General features: G+C 41.2%; 1 protein-coding gene across 2 annotated transcripts in view; it reads right to left on the reverse strand.

Moving 5' to 3' along the window:
• Window positions 1–17,035: 17,035 nt before the first annotated feature.
• The window catches only part of rbpjb (recombination signal binding protein for immunoglobulin kappa J region b), a 17,837-nt gene continuing 8,889 nt past the window's right edge, over window positions 17,036–25,983 (reverse strand). The window contains exons 3-11 of one of the 2 annotated variants that reach the window (XM_030779981.1): window positions 24,195–24,360; window positions 23,683–23,857; window positions 21,886–22,023; window positions 21,289–21,401; window positions 20,696–20,836; window positions 19,480–19,635; window positions 18,422–18,525; window positions 17,155–17,393; window positions 17,036–17,079 (exon numbers count right to left, since the gene is read on the reverse strand). In XM_030779981.1, the coding sequence (XP_030635841.1) occupies window positions 17,036–17,079; window positions 17,155–17,393; window positions 18,422–18,525; window positions 19,480–19,635; window positions 20,696–20,836; window positions 21,289–21,401; window positions 21,886–22,023; window positions 23,683–23,857; window positions 24,195–24,360 (1,276 nt within the window). Of the gene's footprint in view, window positions 17,394–18,421; window positions 18,526–19,479; window positions 19,636–20,695; window positions 20,837–21,288; window positions 21,402–21,885; window positions 22,024–23,682; window positions 23,858–24,194; window positions 24,361–25,983 lie in introns of both variants that reach the window. The other variant, XM_030779980.1, reaches the window with a different exon arrangement.

The following is a 25,983-nucleotide window of genomic DNA, read 5'->3' on the forward strand; positions in this document are numbered from 1 at the left end:
CATTGCTAAAAAGGCCAAATGTTGGACAGGTTCAGTGCTTCATTTGAGAACGTAACACCGTTAAGTAAACACGTTCATGGAACAGTGGATAATTAAGGCCTTGAAAGTGACTCCAGTCCGCATTAGGGCACCAAGTTAACCACGATGAGCTTACATAAGACATAAATTATGACACAGCTTGCCTTTATCCTGGTTCCCTCTCTCCCCTAGTCCCTAGGACCATGACAGAAAGAGAGAGAAAGAGAGAGAGAGAGAGAGAGGGAGGCTGACAGAGGTCTGAGGCTGTCCAGACGTCCCTTCAGAAGAAGCACAAGCCAAAGCTTTCAAAGACTTTAAACGACCTCCAGCACAGTTTGCATGCGGAGGTGAAACTGTGCAGAGACTCAATGAGAAATAAGGAGCCGACATCCAGAAAATCTACATATATAGTTTCCTCATCTGCCAATCTTTTTCTCTTTTTTATTTCTTATAATCCATTATAATTGGATTATAATTGGAGGTAATTCTTATAATCCATTATATTTACAAACATCTATACTTGTCACAAACTGCACTATCCAAGAGCCTGAACTGCTACTGCCAGTTATGGAGACACGCATAAACAAGCTTTGATGTATTTTCTGTTTCTGTCTTTTACCCTCGCTCTTGTAACTCCCTTGTGTTTGATGAGGTATGTCAGCCTCCACATTATCAGCAAAGTTTGTTCTTGACCTAGTCACTCTGTGTTCTACAACCTGTACCGTTTGCGTCGACTATAACAGAGAATCTTTTCTTATCTATGTGTGCGACTTTACGCACCTGTTGACTTCAAAGAACTTACTGCCTGTCAAAACCTGTCATGGACACCTGGAGCTTTCTTTTGGCCAGGACTGAAGTGTTTTTTTTCCCTCCACCAGGGTTGAAATAATCAATTGTCCAATGTAGCATTTGTATAAAGTGTATGGTGGGTAATACTGTTTTTTCTTTCTTCCTTTTTTTTTTATTTCTGTTTATATCAAAAAGACATTTTAAATCTTATGTAGAAGTTTAACTACAATGACAAAAAGAGTAAAAGACTAAAGTAATTAAAAGATGTATTGTGTTACTGTATGTGGTCATGTGAATGACTTGTTTATGTATGCACCATTTAAGAAAATTCTTCATTAAAAATCCTCTAATAGTCATCTAAAAGGTCTGTTGTATTTGTGTTGTGAAAATATGTGATAATATAATATTTGTCCTTAATACTACAATGATTTATTCTTTAATTTGAGTAAGTATTTTGCTTTCCAAGTTTCCAATTCAGGGAAGTCCATAGAGTACACATTTTCCTACAAACCCAGAGCTAACTTACTTCATTCAGTGAAAAAAGGGCTTTGAAACTAGTGGATGATTTAAATCAGGTGTGTTTGTGCATGGCTGTACCGAAAAAAATGTGAAGTTCTGCAAACCTGTGACTTGAGTAAAACAAGCCAATTAGTCAGTGTTGTCGTTCTTATTACTCGTTTCTTGCACAAAATGTATGGCTGGACTTGGGGAAAACCTCTTACTGGGTGACCAAGGCTGAGACCAGTCAACATCTGAGGGCTCACACATAAATTATAATGAAAATGTATCCCCGGAGGTTCTACAGTCAGAACTGCTGTCAAGAAGAAAAAAAACAGCAGTACCAGACGTTTTCATGTGAGAAAAGGACTATAGAAAAGGACAGAAGAGGTAATAGCATTATGTTTTCTTTATTCAAATTACAAAGCCAAGGGACTGTTTGAAATCATTGAAATCATCCGCTGAGAATAAACAAACATACATCGGGATCATCATAAGAATGAGATTGTTTTATATTCCTGTTGATCAGGAAAAGGGTTTTACGAAAGGGGTCACAGAAAAGCTTGGTGACTGTAAATATCTTGTGAAACCGACTCTGTTCTGGGACCAAATAAGCCAATGAGCGAAAAGAAAAAACTGCCACATCTGGATGTTTTTTTGTTTGTTTTGACCAAACAGTCCTCGTATGCCCTGACATCAGAAGATCATACTGAGTTAACTGTATGTCTCAGACTCTGAAGCAAAAGCCTCATTCTGAACCACTGTTGCATTGAACAGGTTGTTTTTTGATAGCATTCCCACCTTTTTTTTATGGTAATCCTGCTTCAGTCTGTTTATTTCTCCACACCCTTCACAAAAAAACAAAAACGAAACAAAAAACCCCCAGAACAAACAAAAACAACTCCAGTAGATATGTAGTATAAAAAGTAAGATATCTATTTGAGTCTCTGACATATTTAAGTAATTATTAAATAAAGTAATTATTTAGTGATTACACAGGGAAAATGACTAAAATTGCACTACCTCATAGATGAATATGAAACACTCATACCTTTCATAAAGTCATAAATGTGTATGTTATCTCACTGTGGCCCTTAGATATGTTTGCTTTTCAAATAATCGGCATACTGTGTGTGTCAGAGAGACATTGGTGTCAACTGCAGGTCAAGTTTATTACTGTTCCAGTGGATTTAAATGTCCTAAATATTTACTTAGAAGTGATAAGTAGCATCTTTGGTTCTTTTGTCTATTTTTTGTAACCATTTACTGACTTGTTTAGATTAGCAAACATTAATCTTCATCTTTCCATTTAGAATTCTTTCCATTTCCCCATTATGATAGATGACAAATGTTTTTTGCCAGTAAGATTTTCTTATTTTTGTACCTCAGTGAAACGCAAGGCAACTGGAGGCCAAAATACAGTCCCCTAAGATCCAGATGATTTATAAACTGTTATTAAAGAGGACTTGTATGTATTGAATTTTGTTTAAAAGAATAATTTATATATATGTATATAATTTTTTTATCGGAGCAATGGTATTAACATAAAAATAATATGTATTTCTCAAATTGGCACGTGTTGTATGTACCATCATTACGGCCCAGTGTCAGTGTTTGCTGAATAGTGGTCAAATCTAAAAACCAACAGGTTGATATTTCTATGTTCAATCAGCTGTATACAGAGGAGTAAGTAAAATGGAAACCATCAGAAGAGCTAAGGATTAAGTAAAGCTTTTAAGTACAAACACCGAACGCACAAGTATACACATACAAAACACTCAGGGTGACTAAATGGAAATAAAGCTGTGTGTGTGTGTGAGAGAGAGAGAGAGAGAGAGAGAGAGTACAAGAGAGAGAGGAAGAGAAAGACAGACAGAATGAGGGAGAGAGAGAGAGAGAGGGAGAGAAAGACAGAGACAGAATGAGACAGACAAAGAGAGAATGAGAGAGAGAGAGAGAGAGAGAGAGAGGGAGAGAGAGAGAGAGAGAGAGAGAATGAGGGAGAGAGAGAGTAGAAGGCGGGAGAGAGCAGGCCTTTCCATTGCAGCACAATAATCAAAGGAGACGAACAAAGCTTTTAATGGTCTCAAGTGATCAGTTTGTAAGAAGTGGAATTAAGACCCCCCCCTCCCCGCGACTGAGTTTCCAGTGACATTACCAACGATTCACTGTTCTGGTACAAGTAATGGCTTTCCTGCTGTCTGTCTGTTTGAGTCACTGCAAAGTCAAAACAAATACAAATGAAAAAAAAAAAACCAAACCAAAACAAAACCTACTGCACAAACACTATTAATGCCATTTCAAGTCTTGAAATTGCCTTCGTATATCATAATCTTCATTATTATTCCTCAACTATGTTATGCTTACATACATACATTTTCATTACATACTCTTGGTATTATGTATTATTTTATTATTTTGTATTACTGTATGGATGGTTGTAGCTGAGCAGCTTTGTCCCTTCTACTCTTTGATTGTAGCATTCCTTTTTCCCCCCAGATAGCCCATGGCAAAAAGAGGGATTGTTGAATTTTGAGTTTTCAGAGCTGGTTTGTTCCTTTTGCGTGTTATATGCGATCCAAAGCTCAGCCCAGTCCTCCCTCACCAGTCAGAGAAGTTTCCACAGCAGATAAACCCAGTTCATGCGTCAGTGGAGGTAAGAGATGGCCTCCGTGGAGCAACATGAGTGCACATCCTGGTAAGTGAGACACCCCAGCAATTCTGGCTAATTCAGGGCCACCAGCCCTGCCAACTTGACCCACTGCCTTCAGTAATCAGACTTGCTGCATTCTAAGAACACTCGATACAGAACTTGGACAATACATAGTGAACTATACCAATAACTAAGCTTGCTGAATCTGGTCAGTTTACTTATGTACCATCGTCAAACATGGGTACACAGGTTCCATTGTCAGTACCATACCAGATCCCACCACCTCAGATCCCCATGAACCATGGACCACCTGGCCAGCCACATCTCCCACACAGCTGGTGATCAGAGTGGGGTTTGTCACAGCACAGTACTGTTGTCACCTGTGTTTCTTGACGTGGAGAGACCCACTTCCCCTTATTTTCACACGGAACGCTTTGTTTAGCTCTCAGTACTTCGTTGTGTCCCAGTCATAAGCATACTATCCTCTCTAACCATAACAAGGTTCCTACTGCATGTCACCTTGTGCTAGCCCAAGCTGAATCAGATGCACCCTATAATAATTCTTTGAAGGCCCTAGATAAAAGATATGGTAGGTCAGTATGTTTTGAGAGAAACTGAGATAATGAATTTACATGGCGTTTATGTTGATGATGATAAAGCCCAATATCATTTTTCCATTTGTGGTCATTCCCTGGTTACTTAGCTTAAATTCCTTTGGAGCAGAGGGCCTTGAGCAGTGAATGAAGAGGGTAGATATCTCTGTTCCAAATTGAAAGGCCTTCTTAGTACATTGCTCAAACACAAGCAGGAGAAATCCAAGAGGAGATAGTAAAAGAAGGATCCCAAAAAAGTGAAGCTGTCCTTGGTAAACCTTGCAGACTGGTTGAAATTGGAGGGGAGAGGCCTCAAGTTTCAACCCACAGTTCAAACAGTTCAACCTTCAGATCCCACATAGAGAAGATGGGACCTAAACCTAAGCCATTCTCACTCCCCGAACTCATTAAAGTCATGCATCAAGTTGCCTGTGTTCCCAACAAGGATAAAGGTACAGGTCCAACACCTACAGTTAAATCTGTCTCTGCCCCATCCACCACAATGGTGTTTAAAGGCAAGGTTGTGATGAGACCAAAGCTACATAAGTATGCCATACATCTTCTAGAATCAGAGACCATGTGGGTGGAGGTCTATGGAGTGTACAGATATGCTACTTCCCTCCTCAGATCCAAAGATGTCCCACCTACAGGCTCCATAGGAATCTGTGGTGAAGAACCTTCAGGAATCTGTGATGAAGAACCACCAGGAGACATCTCAGCAGAGACACCCCAAGAGCTAAAATTCAGCAAGAAGAGATTCAGAAACTGATAACAGCAGGCTATGTCTGGAAACTTGACCCTGCTCAAACCTAGTTGTCTTGGTACCTGTCCATCATATGTTCACTCAAAACCAGTGTTGGGGGTAACGAGTTACAGAGTAACGTGTTACTGTAATTATATTCCTTTCCTCCATAACGAAGTAAAGTAAAGCATTACGATTCAGATTTCAGTAATCACATTGCAGTTACTGTATTATTAAAATGACCTTTCCTGCGTTACACATGCCTTTTCAAAAGAACGTTTAAAAAAAGAGAAATTATTTAATTTATAAAATGGATAGTTCTGCTCCTGGGTGCTGGGTGTATATGTTGTCAATACAGTGTATACACTGTAATGTGTACTTGAGTCAATACAGTGTTCCAGCGATGTTAAAATACATGATTATAGAAGCAGATATAACATGACACACACCTGTTCACCTTAACTGTGTATCTATAATATGACTACCCTTTGTCACTAAGGAGAGATTGGGTCCTTGACAGTAGCTCCTGTTTAATGGGATAAGACCAACAACTGGTTAGTTAGCTAGCTAGCAAGGTCTGCTATTTTGAGAAAGCCCACAATAATATGGAGAGCTTTAATGTTACTTTTAATCACAAAATACAGATAATGCAGCTGTTGGCTGATGATGATACCAAAATGTATTACTAGCTACCTCAGAAACTACCAGTAGATAACCACTGAAGCTAAAAGGCACATCCCAATTAATGTAGCTAGCCACACTATACAAAATTAGTTATCGTTAGATGGCTAAGCTCGTGTGTTTGTATTGTCTGTAATGTCTCCTGTCCACCCACACACGCACACACACACAACCTGCGTGTTGCAGGGTTCTTATACCGATTAGTCACATGCACACCATGTCATCATGCTAATTACATCATGAACGAGGGTGTGTTTTACAGTTATTAGTTTGCACTAGGCTATTGCATTGAAAATAAAGTAATGAAAAGACTATGATGTTTGTCTTTGTATTTTTATGTGATAAATTGGAGAATTTGTAGTTTTATTTGTAGCGTAACTCAAAAGTAAAGTAATGAGTAGTGTAGTTACTTTTCAGAAGAAGTAACAAGTAATCACATTATAATTTAAAAACATAATTGGTAACTCACAACTAATTACTTTTCTTGAGCAACTACTAGGGGTGTAACGGTACACAGAATTCATGGTTCGGTTCACACCACGGTTTGGACATCACAGTTTGGTACGAGTTTGGTGCAACAGGATAAAAGCAACAAAAACCACCAAATGCATAAGGCTAGGTTTCATTAATTTATTTTGAACAGACAGTGGTGCAAGTTACAGTTTGTTCCACCTAGTCCCCCCGAGATAGTTGGTACAGCCTGTAGTGCATTAAGGTGCCATAGAATGGACATCACAATTTTCCTTGCCCTTTTCAATTCACTGAGATGAATGTGCTATGGAAACATTGTCAAAGTATGTAAAGATGCATTCTCTTCATACAGCCGTACTATCCATGCGAGGAAAACAAACCTTTCTACAGCCTGTTCTGAATTCCGAGTTTTTGTGACGTCACAACTGCACATGGCTGCCTACAGCAGTGTGTAGCCAATCGTAGGCTATTGACAGCCAGCACTGCCATCTATTTTTCATTAAGATATGCGATCCACTTCTTACTACAATGTACCAGTTAACAAGGACATAAGGTCTATGAAAATTTATGTTGTCATATGTTTGCACCACAATCAGATCCTGAATTTTATAATCAAGAGAACAAAACAACTATGGGAGAGTGAAATGAGAGACTTGTGCTTGTGAAATTTGGTTCTGCATTATATTCATCAGTCTTCGCACATAGAGTACTGCATATTCTCCGTGCGACTACATGCACCTAGCTGTAACGTCCGTACCGTGACAAATACACGTACCGTTACACCCCTTGTAACTGCCCCAACACTGCTCATAACAATAAGAACAGGATCGTGTTTAACCACTCTTATCAGTATGGAGATCAGAACCTAACAAATTTCCGCTTGGACTCTCTCCCTTGAGTGCAATTCAGAGAAGAAAGTCAGTGGGGACCCACTGGCAGTCAGTGGGGACATTAAAGGTATGATTCATCAGGTCTGCCTCTTGGACAAAGACAAACCACTCTTAAGGTTTCTGTGGCATGACCGCAAAGTGGACCAGCCTCCAAAGCTATAAAAAGAGCTGGCCTGGCTAATCCAGACTTCCTGTAGGCCTTGCTGTGCAATCCTCACCCTCTGGAAGCAATTTAGGGACCACAATCAACCATGAGATAATATCCAACATAATGCTGAGCAAGGTGTCAATGTAGACAAGTGCAAACAAAGTTTTCCCACTCCAGGGAAGGCAAAGGAAGCTCACAGGTAAGCTCAGATCCTTCGCAAGTAGTGGTGGCTTGTAACTTACCTGATGTTATCAGTTACCTGAATGATGATACCACAGTACACAGCAGTGAGAGGTGGATCTCGCAGACACAGACCGACCCTCAAGAACTGACCTTAAGCCTGGGCTGGCACTTGATTCACGATACTCTGCACTACAAGGAATGCCAGTGATCACCCAAGAAGAGCCAACAGTGCCCAACATTGCACTTGCCAGTCAGTATGACCTTGTAGGGCGTATTCTACACTTCACCACGAGAGCCAAAATGTGAGTGCAGTGACTGTGGGCAAAAGACAGAGGCTGATACGACCCCCACCTTCACTCAGACTTACTCTAAGCCTAGAGAGCCTGGCAGAGCAAACTGGAGTTCCCTCCATCTATAACACTGCCCAGGTGTTACTTCCCACCTGAGGTGAATATCCAGCAGATAAAGAAGGACCTGCAAAACTTCTGCAATGGCTCAGAGGCAGCTAATGGATCTGTGGCATATCTTCATATGGAAGACAAGGGAGGTCACATACAATTAGCCTTTGCCCAGCCAGGTCCAGAATTTCTCCTACGAAGTTAATATGCACGCTTAGCTGGGAACTCAGTGCAGCACTTACAGGTGCCAAGTTTGCCAGTGTAATCAAGCAGGAACTGACCTTCAAACTCAGTGAGACAGCGGTATGGACAGATTCCACTACTGTATTCAACTGGATCCAGTCAGAATCCTGCCACAACAGAGTGTTTGTTGCAACATGCATTACTGAAATCCAGCAGCTTACTGAAGACAGCACCTGGTGTAATGTGGACTCATCAGATATCACTGTGGATGACATCACAAAAGGACCTCATAGACCTAATCAAAGAAAGCCTGCATGTACATGGCCAGTAAAGCCCTTTCTTGAAGACTCATTGGAAAGTGTTGAATTAAAGAATCCTCCTTTTGCAGTTTCACCTCCCTTACCTCCTGAAGATGACCTGCACTATGGTTCTACAGGCACATAAACCTTCCTGGATGCTAAATGGCACAGCTAACTGGGGGCAGCTGTAGAAAAGGTTTTGTGTTGGGTAGGGTTAGGTATCAAGAACTGGTTCCAAGCTAGAACCGGTTCCAAAATTCCAAGAATCATGGATTCGATAGATACGTGCATTTCGATTCTGGTTCCTAAATTTTGCATACTTTAGTCACGCTTCCAAGTGAACTGCATTTTACAGTCCATAAAAGTTTCACTTATCTACCAGGACCTGCTACGCAGACCTAAGATCACGTCATTTGTTATGCAGTGCGTCAACAAAGCATGTGAGAAGAGACACTTCTGTTTACATCCTGGACCATGGCTGACTGCAGCAAACGCTCAAAATTTGGCTTAGCATCGCTAAAAAAGATAATGACACAGCAAAATGCAACACCTGCAGTAAGAATATTTCGTGCAAGGGAGGAAGCGCTTCCAATTTGACTAAGCCTTTACTTCATCACGGCAAGAATCTGAAGGAGTGCACCGTGTTCGATGTGTTGCAGTCTTCCAGCCACAGTAACGCCCCACATGCAGCTAACGTTAATGGTAGCAACATCTCACGCTCAGGTACAAATCATAGATGAGCTAACATTTGCCTTTCATACTGAAGGTAAACGAATAATGTCTACAAATTATTCTAATATATATTTTTCAGAGAACACCCATCCCCCTCCGGGTTAATTCCCAGACACCCCCCTCTAGGTGACAGTTTACTGATTATTATAGCCTATATGCCAAGAATAAAGGGAGGCTAATTTTTGTTCTTGAAATATTTGTTCTTTTTTTCTCTCCAAAAATGTTAGAATCAGAACCGAGATTAGATAAGAACCGTATTCATTAAGCAGAATTGGAACTGGAACTGGAATCAATAAAATTGAAACGATATCCAACCCTAGTGTTGGGAACTAACCTATAGGAGCTCATGCACCTCTTACCACTCAAGCACTGTTTGATAGTGACTTGCCTGCTAATCAGAATACCATAGAAGTTGCTTGTGGTCACATGATACTCATAGTAGTGGAGTAAGAAGCCAGCACAGAGACTAATTCCTTTTTGTGCATTCTTGAGTAAATAGTCAGTGTTCCTAATTTACAAGTATAACTTCATATATTTGCGTCATTATGGTCATTTCTCACGCGATCAATGAACAATTGATAGAACAGAAGTGCAAGAGTGTAGCTGCAAACTTGAGTACTGTATTAATAATTTCCATTAAAACTGTTTGCAAAGCACTGTGACCAAGTTTAATCTTGAGTGCATGTTTACTGTTGCGACCATTAGTTTCCAGTTTCCCTTTGCTTGTATTTGTTTTAAATGATGTGAATAAATAATTCTTTAAGTAACATTTAATGATGATCCTAATTGCAGTTCTGTTCCTGCCATTATTGTTCTCAAGTTACCACTGACATTGTTGTTAGATCTCTTGTATTTTTGCTTCAACCATACACACATACGATTTCCTATACCACCACACCTGTGCTTCCTTATTGTTTGGACTATTCTCATTACAATAAAGTACAGTTAAAGGCAATAGGCTAAACTTGGATTTAGGTTTTGGATTTTAATTAGGTTACACATGTGCATTTGGATCTGATGCCTTCTTTTTTTCCCATTTTGGGATGGGCTGCATAGACTCCCTGCAGGCACGAGGCGACAATCCGCTTTTCTTTTCTTGATGGGAATTTTCCACCAGACACTGAGGACCTAACCACCAACTCCATCTCACCTGATGCTTCATGTAACGAATCTCAACCGATTTTTCACTTTCTCTCTCAAGTCTCATTATTTAAACCACACGTGTCTACTGAAAAGATCCATTTATAATTATTGATCTCACCAGCGAAACATACAGTAAATATGTTTAAATAAATATCAATCATTTTTTCATTAGTTAAATAAACCTCTGGTGGAAACTAGGGTAAATGGAAACCTAATCCAAATCTGGAAATTCACAAACCACAAATATTACAAAATAATTTTTTATCTCACTTTTTTTATTCCTTAATTTTTATGCCAATATTGCAAGTTTTTTTTTTCCTTTAATGACATATGGAAATGAGCAGGTGCAATATGTACAAAAAAGACACATGAAAAACAAAAAAACAAAAACAAAAAAACCCCAACTTTTTTATATTATGGAAAAAAAGGAAAAAACAAAACAATAAACTGTCCCCTTGTTTCACGTTATTGCTAAAAATGTCACAGACAGCACAGGTCCTGAAGTCAATGACCATTTGAGCACTGAGAAAACTACCACACTAATACCTCTGATTTTCATTACTAAAACTATACAGAGAAAGAGAGAGAGAGAGAGAGAGAGGGAGAGAGAGAAAGGGAGATGAGTCAGACTTCATGTGAAAAGAGAAAGAGGAGAGAATTGCAGGACTGGAGCAAAAAGCCAAGCGTTCAGCAGAAAGCGCACATTTACCAGAGTCGCTGAATGTGAAAAGAAAAAACAGAGGCTCTTACACTCTGTTCAGTTGGGTTTTTTTTTTTTTTGGTTTCTGCCCTTAGAGCAACAATTTGTCTTACTGACAAAGAGAGGCTGTGGACAGAGGAAGGAAACCAGTGGCAGGATACTCAGAGTTAAGTGCAAAAAAAAAAAAAAAAAAATTATATATATATATAAACTTTCCTCTTAACTGAGAAAAGTTTCTAAGGTAACAGGACTTTGGAGGTTTGTGTCTCTGCTTGACTGTGTGGGGTGCTCTATACCACTAACTTTGTCTTCCTTTTTCTTATTACTCTCTCTCTCTCTCTCTCTCTCTTCACTGTGGAGAACAAAAACATCAACAAAAATTCAAAAGACAAGACAAAAGGCCACAGAAACATAAAGCATAAAAAAGGGGAAAGGACAAAAAATCTACAACTGCAGGAGAAAAAAAAAAGAAATCTGTCCAATGTAAGTAAATGTAAACACATTCCATGGAACAGTGATTGTAACATATCCTATCAGTGACACATGTTCTGTTCCAATCTGAGAATGCCACGTACACCTTTCTCCTCATTTGTTCTGAATTAGAATAATTAGTGGTGGAGGTTAGACCAGAACGCAAACAGAACACAAACCTAACATAACAAACCTCAGAGAGAGAGAGAGAGAGCTAAAGAAACACAAACTTTATCCACAGAGAACATATGGACCGAACAGAGAAAGAGAGAGAGGGACTGGCAATTACTAGTACACATTGTCTATTGGCTTGTGTTTATAAGGCTGAGTGCCACAGAGAGAAAGAAAGAAAAAAAGAGAGAGAGAGAGAGAGAGAGAGTGCTTCACTCATTCACTAATGAAGAATAAACTACTTTTTAAAGCTGCCTTTAACTCCATCCTGTTATATTTTTGTTTTTGTTTTGTTTTTTGTTTTTTTTTAACTTAAAGCAGTGCATGAAACTCTAAGGTTAAAAACAGAGTCATTTGGCATATTAAGAACGAATGCGCGCGCACACACACACACACACACACACACACACACACACTCACACACACACACTCACATTGATCAGAGCTCATTACAAATACAGCTGCGTTTGGAAGGACAAAAAAAGTATGAGAAACAAACAAAAATTTTGTATAAAAATTGTCAATTTTTGCAAATTAAAAATTAGGACGAGATTTTTTGTTCGGTCAGCTACCTCATTTTTTTCCCTACTCAAACACACCCATATAAAATGGGTTACAGTGCCCTCTGTTATATGTTGAGAGATACATATTTTAGAACAAACAGACTGCCTCTAGTGTTCTTTGTTCATTTGTCATTTTTGAACAGTAACACACACTGTCAAATACATTTTTAAACTGGTGCAAAAACAGAAAATATATAAGAGAGTCACGGCTGGTTATGCAATGGTCTCTCCCGTTGAGTTCAAATGATACATGTCAACAGGTAAAAACAGTGATATGTTCGGAGGCAAACCTAATTTCTTCGACTCTGAAGGCAGATATTGTACACGCTCATACACCAGTTTGATCAAGCTGTGAGTCGTTTTTTTGAACTTCTCACAGGTTGCTGCAGAAGGCCGAACTGAGCTGAGCCAAAAGCCCGATGTGTAAACAGAAAGAAAGAACTTGAGCATAAGAAATGGGTTTGTAAGTGGCCAAAGTCTGAGCAGTTTCTGAGAAAAACTTGCTAAAAGATTTAGCCAAAGGTTTAACCTGAAAAGATAACCAGTCAAACTTGACAAAACATCAGCATGGTTTTAAAAGGAAAACTGTTTAAAAAGTATTCAGGAAAAAAAGGCAAACAGACTTCTCTTTTTTTCTTCGAACGGTCTTGACAAGTGACACTAATTTAAAAAAAGAAAAAACAACTGAGTGGTTTCTGCATTGAAATTACTAAAGCTTTTAGAACATTACAATTTTCAAAGTCAGTAACAAGACCAGTGATTGGCGCATGACCAGTCAAAAGTGGTGTTATAGATTTTGCTCAAGCAAATATTTCCATGTTCACGTTTTCAACCCCCCCTCCCCTCCCCCCAGGCTGACTGAGGCAGCGCAGGCTAAAAACACTCTTCATTTCTTTACACATTGGACATAACACAAAAAACACGGGAGAGGTTTTCATCAATAATTTAAAAAAAAAAAAAAAAGGAAAAAAATACAATATAAAAATGCATAACTTTCAGATCAATATAAAAAAGACACAACATAAAGCAAACATCTTTTGTATACCAATAAGTTTGCTTGATTATTTTGTTGTTATTTGCTTTTTTGTGTGAGACAGATGTCTGTAAAAAACACAGACATCTTTGTTCAACAAGGGGGCAAGGCCATTGGATAAAAATGAAAAATAAAAAAGTGAAACAACGAAGGGACAAAGATGCCTATATGTCTAGACATTCAAGTTACTGTTATTTTCCAGAAGTTTGCTCTTGCGCTGTAATACTACACACAAAGTATTGCCATTTTTGTATCTTTGTCCACATTTTTACACACTAACAATGAAAACATTTTGTCAACGTGAGTAGTATGCGGGAAGACACTGCAGAATCCAAAAGAAGTCTCCTTTACCAGAAAGCTCCTGGATTTCTTTTTCCTTTTCCTTTTCTTTCTTACACTTTTTTTTTTTTTGAAAGCACATTTTCTTTTATTGAGTGAAGTCCAAAAAAAAAAAAAAAAGACAAAGCCACAAAGTGACTCAATAAGAGCCATCTGTTTGACCATGTGACCACAGAACCTGTGGATTAGGCTGGTGAAATCGGTGGTTTTATTCTCCACAGACCAAGACACACAACATGACCTGTACAATATTGCTCTAAGCTTATACCTTTGAAAGACAAAACCAGCACACGTATCTAAAAAGTCATGTTTTTGTTTTTGTTTTTTTTTAAACATCTACCGGGTGCTCCAGATCTACTCATGGGCTTAACAGACGTAAAACGGACACCGACCACTGCACTGTTTCAACAGGAAACTGAGAAAAAAAAAAAACACAGAACGTTTTCAATGCTTGGAGCCACAGAGATGAGACTTTGACAAATCGGCCAGCCGAGTGGCGTTCAAAGAGTGAGAAAAAAAATATTCGTTTTGACGCTCTGCCCTTCAAATGTAGGTCACACTAAGGCTAAAATTGCACCCAACACCCCACCCCCACCCACCCCCCAAAAAACCCCCAAACAAAACCGACTTTCAAAGCACACCAAACATCGAAACTGCTCTAGAACAAGTCTCTTTGTGTGTATACTTACAAAAGATGCTTTGAAGTACAGCAATTATTCCTAAACTGGGTAACATGGAAAATGTCTTCTGGATAATACAGCCATGATAAAACAAAAAATGATTTTAAAGGTTTGGTGATACATTATTTTTAGTGCAATTTACATAAATGCTTCTTTTCTTTTAGCATTGTGGTAAATGGGGTTTGGGTGAGCGGGTCAGTCTAGTGGTGTGAAACTGTTCTGTTAGAGCTGGCTGTGGTAAGTAAATGGTGCTCTCCTAAGGATGATCTGTAATGAGTGAAGTTAATGTCTATGGAGCAATAAGGGGACATTTAGTCAACTCCACTTTCTTTCTTTTTTTTTTTCCCAAAACACCAAGGCCACTTGTATGGTTCAAATGATGCAGAAGGGGGGTCTGATAAGAAAAAAACGACGACAACAAAAAGACATCCATGTAATAAAAACCCCACAAAGAAACGACTTGCTCACAGAATGGAAGAGGCCGTGATTTAAGGCGCTGATATGCTTCTGAAATAGTATTTTGATTCAGCAAAGCTGCAGTGTCTTTGGGTTAGATGTGTTTCAATGTGTATCTGAGTGGGCGTGTGTGTGTGTGGATTTGACAGTGTCCACAATGGCGATAAAGGGGGAAAAAAAAAAAAACGTGAGCAAAACACGCTTGCTTTTAAAGACGGAAAACGTTTAAGAGCACGTTATTTATTTCGGTTTTTTGTTTTTTGTTTTTTTTTCAAAAGGGCACCTTTTAAAGGAGGAGACTGTGCTCTGGACACCAGGTCACTGTAAGGCCACATCAAAACGGAAGTAAAACGACTTCTTTGAATAAATTTGAACAAAGTGTTCAAAATGGAAGCTTAGGAAGACAAAAAAGGCGGTATGAAAAAAAAAAAAAAATCGCGTCTTTCTAGAAGTGTTATGTTCTCTCAGAGTAAACCAAAGGACTTTGAAAGGAGTCCAGTTTAAACATCTCGACCGTCTAGATGCAAGAGTAAAGATGAAAAAACGCTGACTCAGGACATGGTTGCGCGACTCAGTAATCGCGACTCATTCTACTTTTTCAAAAATTTAAACATGTGCGTAAAACAACTTAAAAAACAAAAACAAAAAACTAAAAATAAGTACACAGTTCTATGGTTACTGTTACAATTTAACAAGGAGTCAGATTTTAAAAACCAAATGCTAAAACAAGAGACCAGGCCTCAGGACTGGAGCTGGTTGTGGAAGTCTTGTTTCGTTGTTGTTGTTGTTGTTGTTGTTGTTGTTGTTGTTTCATGATGAAATTGAATGATGTTTACTTGTGGTTCTGTGATATCTAGACACTAAGTCCACGACAGAAACGAAGCGTGTAAGGGATCCTGTTCACTAAAGTCCCCAGCATGTGCAAAGTCTTTTCAGCTCAGGTTATAAAAAAAAACAAACAAATAAACAAAAAAACCAAACAAAACCAGTAACACAACCAGTGATTGGTCAACCATCAGTCAAACGTAAGTATTGTGGTGTTGGATTTGCACATGGTAACAGCTTTTAACACATGCTAGGTGCTTTAATAAAAGAAGCCCCTGTTGTATTGCAGGCAAGGCAGAGGCGTTGCTTAAAGCTTTGTTCTTTTTAAAGACTTCATAAAAAAACAAACCATAAAAAACAGGCCCTCTGAGTTTCTCCCAAACACAAAATTCGCTCATAAAAAAGGAAGGAATTCCCAGTTTAAAAAAAAAAGCAAAAAAAAAAGCTAGTTATCAAAAACAAAAGGATCCGATCAAAGACCCCAATAGTTTGCCGAAGCTTGATCAAAACAGCTATGTACAGAAGTCAAAACGCAAACAAACAAACAAACAGACAAACAAAAAAAAGAGGACAAAAAAGAAACAAACGAAAACGGACGAAGCTCAGAGGAGGAACAGAGCCTATTTGGTAACAACAGCGTACTATATGTTTGATACAAAAAAAAAAAGATATGGAAAAAAACTGTACCTTTACTAAAGCTTATACAATATCCTTGGTCCATAACATCTACTGTAAGTTATTTTCACAATTTGATAACGTGTCCCTCTTCCTATGAGTCCACATTTCACTCAGACAATAATACACCTGGCCCATTTACACAAGCATACATACTAAAAAAAACCAAACAAACAAAAAAAAACAAACAGGAGAGAAAAATGTACAAAAAAAGAAAAAAAAGGGAAAAAAATAAACAGAGACTTAAAAAAAAGCACAAAAAATAGACTTTTCTTTTTTTTTTTAAACACACTTTTGTACATGGCTGATGTATCATTGCTGTGGTCTGGTCTCTCATTTCTGTCAAAAAGGCGCTGGTGCTCTCGGCCAATAGGAACATTCCTTTGGGGCGGGGCAGTGTTCACCGCTAGCACTATACAAGTGTGTTCCTTAGGAAGAAAGCCACAAGAGGGCGCTGTTGATCAAACCTCAACCGCAAAAATCTTTCGACGTCTTTTTACCTCTTCGTTTGTTTGGAACGCATCCCGTTCTTATCCATCCTTGGTTTCCTTTCTCTCTTTCTTTTTTTTTTTTTTAAAGGTTTCTGTCAAATCAATATGCAGCACTTTTTTTTTTTTTACGAAAAAGTTAGTTCACCGTAGTCTTTGGAGCGCAGCGCGATAGCACGCACGCTCGGGTGTGTACGTGTGTGTGTGTGTGTGTTAGGACACCACGGCGGCGGTGGCGGTGGAGGACGACGCCGTGACTCCGCCCGGATTCGCCGCGCTGTTGGCGCCGTACTGTGCCGTGTCTGAGCTGTTGAGGCCGGTCGCCGCGGCGCCGCTGTTAGCCGTCGCCGAGAGCAGGCTGCTGTTGCCGGCTCGGAGGATGGCTCCGGCGGCGCTGCAGTGAGGTCGCGGCCCGGGCTCCGGCGTGTACGTGAAGGTGAGCGTGGTGGAGTAGATGATCCCGTCGTTCCGAACCAGCGTCACCGGAACCTGCACCGGCTGCCGGACCCACCGCCAGCCCTCGCGGAATGCAGAGATGTCTGGTACTACGCACAGCATGCTCTCAGCACACCTGCAAGGGGGGGAAAAGAGAGCCAAAACCAAAAGTTGGTTCGAGGCATCAGAAGAAGCAACAGGGGTAACTGGAAAATCTTTGCAACAGACCAATCATAGCCCAGGGCTTTAGCATTTAGTAAGATGGACCTAAATCTTTTTCATCGCCTTCAATGCACAGTGGGTGGTCGCGCTGAACGCTTTATCAAAAATATCACATCAGAGTAATATAATTCAGGCTGTTATTTCACAACAGAAGCTGTGCAGTGTTACACACATTCGTCTCGAATGTTTTTGTTCCAAACCTGATCGAGTAAACGGTTGATGAAGTCACGCAGACTTTCCAGAGCTGACCACAGACCTGACTAAACACTAAAACTCTTTAGGTTTAGGCAGCTGGCCTATAGCAAAGCATTTGGATTTGTTAAGTATGTATATCCTGGAAGCTTTAATGTCAATCAATAAAACCTTAAAGCAATAGAGAAAAATAGGGTTCTGTTTTGTTCAAAGTCTCCAGAACAGCTGTATGCTTCTTCTCCCTTTCAAGTCCTTTCAAGCACATCAGACATCTGAAGCTGGTTTCTGCGTTTTCAGGACGTTTTCAGAATCATGTTCTCAGCACTTAATCGAACCTGTAATCTTAACATTTCAATCACAGCTCAGATAACGCATGGTTTACAAGCCCTCAAAAGCCAAATAGTACAGGTTTTTATAATTCCAAATGGAAAGATCAAACTGTTTTGTCTTTTTTTGTCCTTACGTCATCTTAAGCAGTAAAGGACTTCACCTGGGTGGCACTAAACAAATGAATAATGCCCTTTAGAAACACGCAGACAACACGACATTCGTGTTTACGCTGTGAGGACAAGAAGCTCAGAGAGCTCTGTCAAAACAGGAGAGTCAGGTTTATGGCGGTCACTCCAAAACAATATGGAAGTAAAGGCGCTTTCAGCTGGAATGGATTTTTATCACCGGAGTGGCACCCGTACTATATTCAAAAACAGGTGTGTGTGTGTGTGTGTGTTTAATGCCTCTGTGAAACTCTACCTGTACATGGTCTCTGCTTCCACATCCCCAAACCATACCCTCAGATTTGGAGTGAAGTTCTGTCCCGTCAGCTCCAGCATAGCTACGTCTCCTCCACCGTTTAGCTGCACAGACAGACACAGTTTGGGTCAGACGGGGTGGGGTGGGGTGGGGTGGGGATGAAAACAATTCAGTGAAAGAGGGAAGCGGAGGAGAGAGGCACACAGGCAAAGACAATGTGTTAGAGGAAAAGAAGGGGGGAGAGAGAGAAACAGAGAGAGAGTGTATATGTGTTTATCTATAAGTGTCAGTGTATCTTTTACCTATAGACTCTCCACCTCACGTACAAGTGTCTGCGTGTGTGTGTGTGTGTGTGTGTGTGTGTGTATTACCTGTAGACTTTCGACCACAGGTACAGGTGTGACAGGGCAGTGTACAGGGCCCATGCCCTCGTAGAAGGTGTGTGTGTGTGTGTGTGTGTATTACCTGTAGACTTTCGACCACAGGTACAGGTGTGACGGGGCAGTGTACAGGGCCTATGCCCTTGCAGAAGGTGTGTGTGTGTATATGTGTATATGTGTGTGTGTGTGTGTGTATTACCTGTAGACTTTCGACCACAGGTACAGGCGTGACGGGGCAGTGTACAGGGCCCATGCCCTCGTAGAAGGTGTGTGTGTGTATGTGCGTGTGTGTGTGTGTGTGTGTGTGTGTGTATTACCTGTAGACTTTCGACCACAGGTACAGGTGTGACGGGGCAGTGTACAGGGCCCATGCCCTCGTAGAAGGTGTGTGTGTGTGTGTGTGTGTGTGTGTGTGTGTGTGTGTGTGTGTGTGTGTGGTGTGTGTATTACCTGTAGACTTTCGACCACAGGTACAGGCGTGACGGGGCAGTGTACAGGGCCCATGCCCTCGTAGAAGGTGTGTGTGTGTGTGTGTGTGTGTGTGGTGTGTGTATTACCTGTAGACTTTCGACCACAGGTACAGGCGTGACGGGGCAGTGTACAGGGCCCATGCCCTCGTAGAAGGTGTGTGTGTGTGTGTGTGTGTGTGTGTGTGTGTGTGTGTGGTGTGTGTATTACCTGTAGACTTTCGACCACAGGTACAGGCGTGACGGGGCAGTGTACAGGGCCCATGCCCTCGTAGAAGGTGTACTCTGCCTTATCCGTACTGATGATTGTCCACGACGCTCCATCGTTTATCATCTCTTTATTTGGTTCCTTTGGGCATGGAGTGGCCTACACACACGCACGCACGCAAGCACACACACACACACACACACACACACATGCGCGCACACACACGTGAACGTGTGCACACACAAACACGTGCAGGAACACGTGAGCGCACACACACATGCATGTACGCACGTGCGCGCACACACACACACACACACACACACACACACACACAGCGAGAAAAAGCAGAATTTTCAATCCAAACTCAATGTCAGAGTCAAAGTCAACAGAGTGTTGTGTGTGTTTATCTCCCCTGTGTTGTCACAACAGATGAAAATGTGTTTATCGTTTGCACTTCCCATTTGAACTACTATCTGGAGAAACCTCCAAATGAAATATGCTTCAGTTAAATCTATCTCATCGATCCCTTCGGTGACGGATGGGCGACAGAGAGGAGTCAGCCTAAGAATCTCTGTCCATCAGTGATTTGGCAGATTACACACTGCTCTGTTCTGATTGGCCAACACCATCGCTACGGTAACTCAACTCATTTAGGAAGAACATGACGGACAGGTTGCTGTTATCTGGCATCCGACTCATGCTATAATTACTTCACAGTATCTGTAATTAACACAACAGAACATTCTCATAAAAGGGGTGCAAACCCTCAAATCACCAAACGCAGAAAAACAAAAACAATGGAAAAGACTGAATGCAGTGCTGAGTTATCTATAGAGTTGACACGCGTGCATTTGGACGCGTGCAGCTTGTCCAAAGCTAATGTACCTTATTAAGAGACAGACTCAAAAAAAACCCGTGTGAAATGAGCTATGGCCAGAGTTGAGAGTGAGCTGACCAAGGTGTCATGACCAAAAGAAATGAGATGTTATCAGGGACTGTGTGGTCTTACAGAAGTACAGGGAAGGAGGAACATTCAGGCCAGACATAGCTTCTGAAAAAAGAAACTAGGTATACAAGTGTAGAACACAGATAAAAGCTATTGAGCATGTGGATGTGTGTCAGAGTCTGTGTGTGTGTGTGTGTGTGTATGTCTGTGGGTGCATGTGAAAGTGTGTGTGTGTGTGTGTGTGTGTGTGTGTGTGCGCGGTGTGACTCTCACTTGAAACTGGATGATCCTCTCTTGAGAAAGGCACAGGTACATGCGCTCCGTGTCCTTCAGGTAGAAGGCACATTTATGCAGCTGTGACACAGGGTCATCAGCATCCAGCAGAGCCGTCTGCTTATCCACCTTACGAATGATCTGAGAGAAAGAGAGAGAGGGAGCGAGAGAGAGACCGAGAGAGGGACAAAGAAAGCAAGAGAGAGAGAGAGCGAGAGAGAGACAGAGAGAGAGAGAATGTTTATTGAATGATAAAGCACTGAAAAGCACCAACCTGCCTCAGTGCACAAACACACTGAGCTCAATTATCAATACACAATTATCTCTCCAAAGAGATTCAGCAGTGCAGCGTCAAGGCAGGAGGAAGAAAGCTGACTATCACATACTATGAGTGATGGAGAGGGTCTGATGGACTCATATAAACCGCAAACGAGGAGGGCTAACTAAATGATGTTATTACGGGTAATTCAAAATAACGGATAATATCTCTCCATTCAATCAATGGAAAAACAACGAGGAGATATTAGGTGTCAGATAAAGAAGGAGACAGAGGGAGGGAGAGAGAGGGACAGAGAGAGCGAGAGTTAATGTACCAGTCGTGGCAGGGCCATGCCGGTGACTGAACACACAAGTTTGACGGTCTGGCCGTAGTGGATGTATCCATCTCTCACAGTAAACTCCTCCCCTTCTGACTCCTCATCGTCCACTGTGTACACACAGACACACACACACACACACACAAACACGCACGTGCACACACACACACACACACACACACACACACACACACACACACGTATATCTGTGTATCAGATTTATTACAAATGCCTTACCAGATTCTCAACTGATTTATCGTCCTGATCACTGAAAGAGAGTGTAAGTGTATGGGTGTGTGTGCGTGTGTGTAAGGTCAGGCTTGTGTGAATTTGACTGGTGTGCAGGACCTGACTATGAGAGGAAAAGATAAGAGCCACTGTCTCAACACAAAACTGCTTTCAGATCTACTTTCATCATTCATTTGCTTGTTCCTGTGTGTGTGTGTGTCTCAAGACTCTAAGCAGAAATCAGAATCAAAGGGACATTTGAGGACCTATGGCAGAAACTACACGGAAACAGCATGGACGTCTGTCTGCTTCTGCGTGCGTGCGTGTGTGTGTGCGTGCGTGTGTGTGAAAGCAAGAAAGACTCACAGAGGTGTATGTAGAAGGCTCCCCACTGTTGTGAACTGGCGTGAAAGTTTCCTCCCTCTACGTGTAGGTAACGAGTACTGACCGTCTGAGAACGCAACCTGTTAAACAGTGCCACCTTTGTGCCAGACGCTATACACACTGCACAGAGAGAGAGAGAGAGAGACAAAACAAATAAATACGTAATACAGAAGGTTCTGGAAGAGCAGACAGAGTCAGACAAAACAAGAGTGGCAATTCTAGTGTCTATCAAATATTAACCGTCCCTTTGTGTAAGTAAGCCCAGTTACAAACCTGGGTTATATTTAGAATGAGAGCAAACAGAAGCGGGACTGTCCAAACCAATCAGAGGACAGACGCAGGTGAACAGGGAATAGGACAAAAACAGGAGCGAGGGGACCAGTCCTGTGGCAGCTTTTACATTAGGCAAATAGAAGTTGACGTTCTGACACGCAAAGAGGGTAAAACAACCACGGGCGCTCCCTCTTGTGGAGACAGAAAGCTTCCTTCTCTTAGCTCATTTGACTTGAAAACCATCAGCGTAGAAATGAATGCACTACTACATAACTACGATACGCATATCAATTTCAGTTTATCTTCAATATTTACACTGTTAAACTCCACATTCATAAGCACAAAAGTGTCTCTGGGCATGCAGCCGACCTCATTTTTCTCCATGCATTTCGGTAATGTACATTAGCACGTGAATGTACTTGTACTGCTGTGAAGGGCATAATATTGTTGTGAGTACTTTAGCGTTACTGTGAAAGATCTGAAATGACTGCGAACTATTCCTAATTGGTTATTATCAGTTTTCGACGTCTAATAAAAGACATTAGTGAAACTTCACGCCTGTCACACCTGACTGTCACACAATTGCTATGGAAACTAAAACATTCCCAGTATTACAGTGACTGATTAAAAAAAATTAATGAGAAATTAGTTATTTTCAGTTATTCACAGATGTGTACTTATTGTGAGTAATATAGGTGTTGTTGCTACTTTGAGTAGGTGTGTGTTGTGTGGTTACTGTAAGTGGGTTGTGTTGTGTTGTGTAGATACTGTGAGTGGGGTGTGTGTGTTGTGTAGTGACAGTGAGTAAGATGTGTGTGTTGTGTAGTGACTGTGAGTGGGTTGTGTGTGTTGTGTAGTGACTGTGAGTAAGATGTGTGTGTTGTGTAGTGACAGTGAGTAAGATGTGTGTGTTGTGTAGTGACTGTAAGTGGGGTGTGTCGTGTTGTGTAGATACTGTGAATGGGATGTGTGTGTTGTGCAGTGACTGTGAGTGGGTTGTGTTGTGTTGCGTTGTGTTGTGTAGATACTGTGAATAGGATGTGTGTGCTGTGCAGTGACTGTGAGTGGGTTGTGTTGCGTTGTATTGTGTAGATACTGTGAATGGGATGTTTGTGTTGTGTAGTGACTGTGAGTAAGATGTGTGTGTTGTGTAGTGACAGTGAGTAAGATGTGTGTGCTGTGTAGAGACTGTAAGTGGGGTGTGTCGTGTTGTGTAGATACTGTGAATGGGGTTTGTGTGTTGTGCAGTGACTGCGAGTGGGTTGTGTTGTGTTGTGTAGATACTGTGAGTGGGGTGCATGTGTTGTGTAGATACTGTGAATGGGGTTTGTGTGTTGTGCAGTGACTGTGAGTGGGTTGTGTTGTGTTGTGTAGATACTGTGAGTGGGGTGCATGTGTTGTGTAGATACTGTGAATGGGGTTTGTGTGTTGTGCAGTGACTGTGAGTGGGTTGTGTTGTGTTGTGTTGTGTAGATACTGTGAGTGGTGCAGTTGGGTGTCACTCACGGTCGGCATTCTTCAGTGACTGTTTCTTTTTGGAGGGCTTGGATATGACCTTGATGCGTTTGCTGAGGAAGACTCCGATGTCGGCGCTGTTGCCATAGAACATCTTCACAGACAGCATGAAGTGCTTGCGTTTGTCTGAGTCGGAGATGTACAGCGTCTTGGCCGTACAGTAGCTCTGGGTAACAGACAGACAGAGTCAATGTCACATCCTAACTCACTGTCCAGGTCCCCATAAGAGAAGTTCTCTGCTTCCATTACAGTGGGAGACAGTGTAGCAGAGTCATTACAAACACTTAGATAACATTCCCAACTGGTTAGTGTTTTTGAGCACTGAGAGAGACAGAGAGAGAGAGAGAGAGAGAGAGAGAGAAGGGGTGTGCGTGCGTGTGTATATGTGTGTGTGTATGTACGTGTGTGTGTATACATGTGTGTGCATATATGTGTGCGTGTACGTATGTGTGTGTGTGTGTGTGTGTCTGTGTGCATGTATGTATGAATGTGTGTTTTTCTACCTTTCCATCCAAGTTGAGCTGCTGCATCTCCTGATCGCTGTTCCCAATGCCGATGAAGACACAGGGCTGAGACTCCTGGTCTGAACAACCTTCTCTCTCCATCTGCTCCTTCTTCTTTTTCCAGCCACTGCCCATCAGGTACACACACGGAGGAGGACAGAAGAACCTAAACACACACACACACACACACAAACACACGGTTTGGATCAATCAACAATTACATAGTGCAAAACTTGCATAATTACAATTTAACCGAAGGAATAAGCACATAAGAACAGGGAAGCATGCACACACACACATACAACTCAGATGACGTGACAGAACCAAGCCATTTCACTCACTAACAAAATAAAGTAGTTTTGTCTGAGTTAAATTTGTGTGCTTTCAAGAGTGTCCAGTTGGTGGCAGTACAACACTAGGAATCTTTGGGGGGCTCGTGGGCTATTACACAGATTCAGTGCTGTAACGTGGGCCAAACAAGGCAACACAATAGAGACAAAAAACCAAAACAAACAAACAAAAAACCCTCAAAAAAAAAAAACCCACACACACACACACAAGCTGTCACACTTCATTTAGAGGAGCAATCTCACACAGCACAAAGGGCGTTTGGCCTAAACTAAACTTTACAGCTCAACACATTTAGGCCAATAACAGGGCCAGACCCCAAACACGGACCAATCAGAAGCATCTTTGGATGAGAAAAACAATCCACGCCCTCAAGGATTATATACTTCAGATTAACAAACCAGATCTCTTAACAAAATTGACTTCTATGGACGTAAAATCAATTTAATCCTGAAACAATGTCTTTAAAAAACTAACTTGTTCCTAAGCCAGGGGTTCCAACACTATAAACTAGAATACACATGAATTAGAATTATGAATGATTCACCGTTCATTGACATTTCGAATAAAGTATGAAACAGCGAGACATTGTTTAATCATACTTTTGAATCGCTTTTAAAGCTTGTTCAAAGATGAATGTTTAAAAGTAGAACATGAGTCTATTTAGGCCTATCAGTGTACCGCCCACTGAATGAAAATGACCAGTCAGATTATCAGGGAGAGTTTGAGTGACACAACAAGAGATGTGCAATGATCAGAGAAGACTCTAAAATAGAAACTACAAATAGGACGGAGGGGGAATCCAAATGAAACGTCTTTTCACGCAAATCATTCTGTGTCACGCATTCTGTTTTGTTTTCTGGATCCTAGGGTGGGGGGAACATTGACATGGTTGATGTGTGTTCAAAAGAAGCCCTCATCCCACATAAGCGCAGACAAACAAAAATGCCCCTTAGAAATCTGAGGAAGGAAAAGAGGTAAACAAACCACAACTGAGTCATATGAGAGTCTGTGCGTGACGGGGGAGATCATTTGAACTCGTTTTGACTCTTCTTTCTTTTTCTTTTTTCCTTTTTGTCACCTTTGGTGGCAGAGGAAAAAGACTAGTCTGAAAATTCACTGCTCGGAATGATTCTGATGTCTGCTTTCACATCCTTAAAAAAAACAACAACACACATGACACCTTTATGAACCATGGGCGACATCAACCACACACGCGCGCGCACCCACACACGCGCGCGTGCGCGCACACACACACACACACACACACGTGTTTGTCCTTTTGAACCTTCTCTTAGATGACGCCTCTGGTCAGATCTTGGCGACAAGCACACAGACAAGGACTGGGAGAGAGAGAGAGAGAGAGAGAGAGGGAGAGAGAGAGAGAGAGAAAGAGTGATTGAGTGCGTTCGTGTCTGTGTGTGTGTTAGGTTTCCTGTGC

This window comes from Chanos chanos, chromosome 7, assembly GCF_902362185.1.
Source record: "Chanos chanos chromosome 7, fChaCha1.1, whole genome shotgun sequence".
Classification (NCBI taxonomy): Eukaryota; Metazoa; Chordata; class Actinopteri; order Gonorynchiformes; family Chanidae; genus Chanos; species Chanos chanos.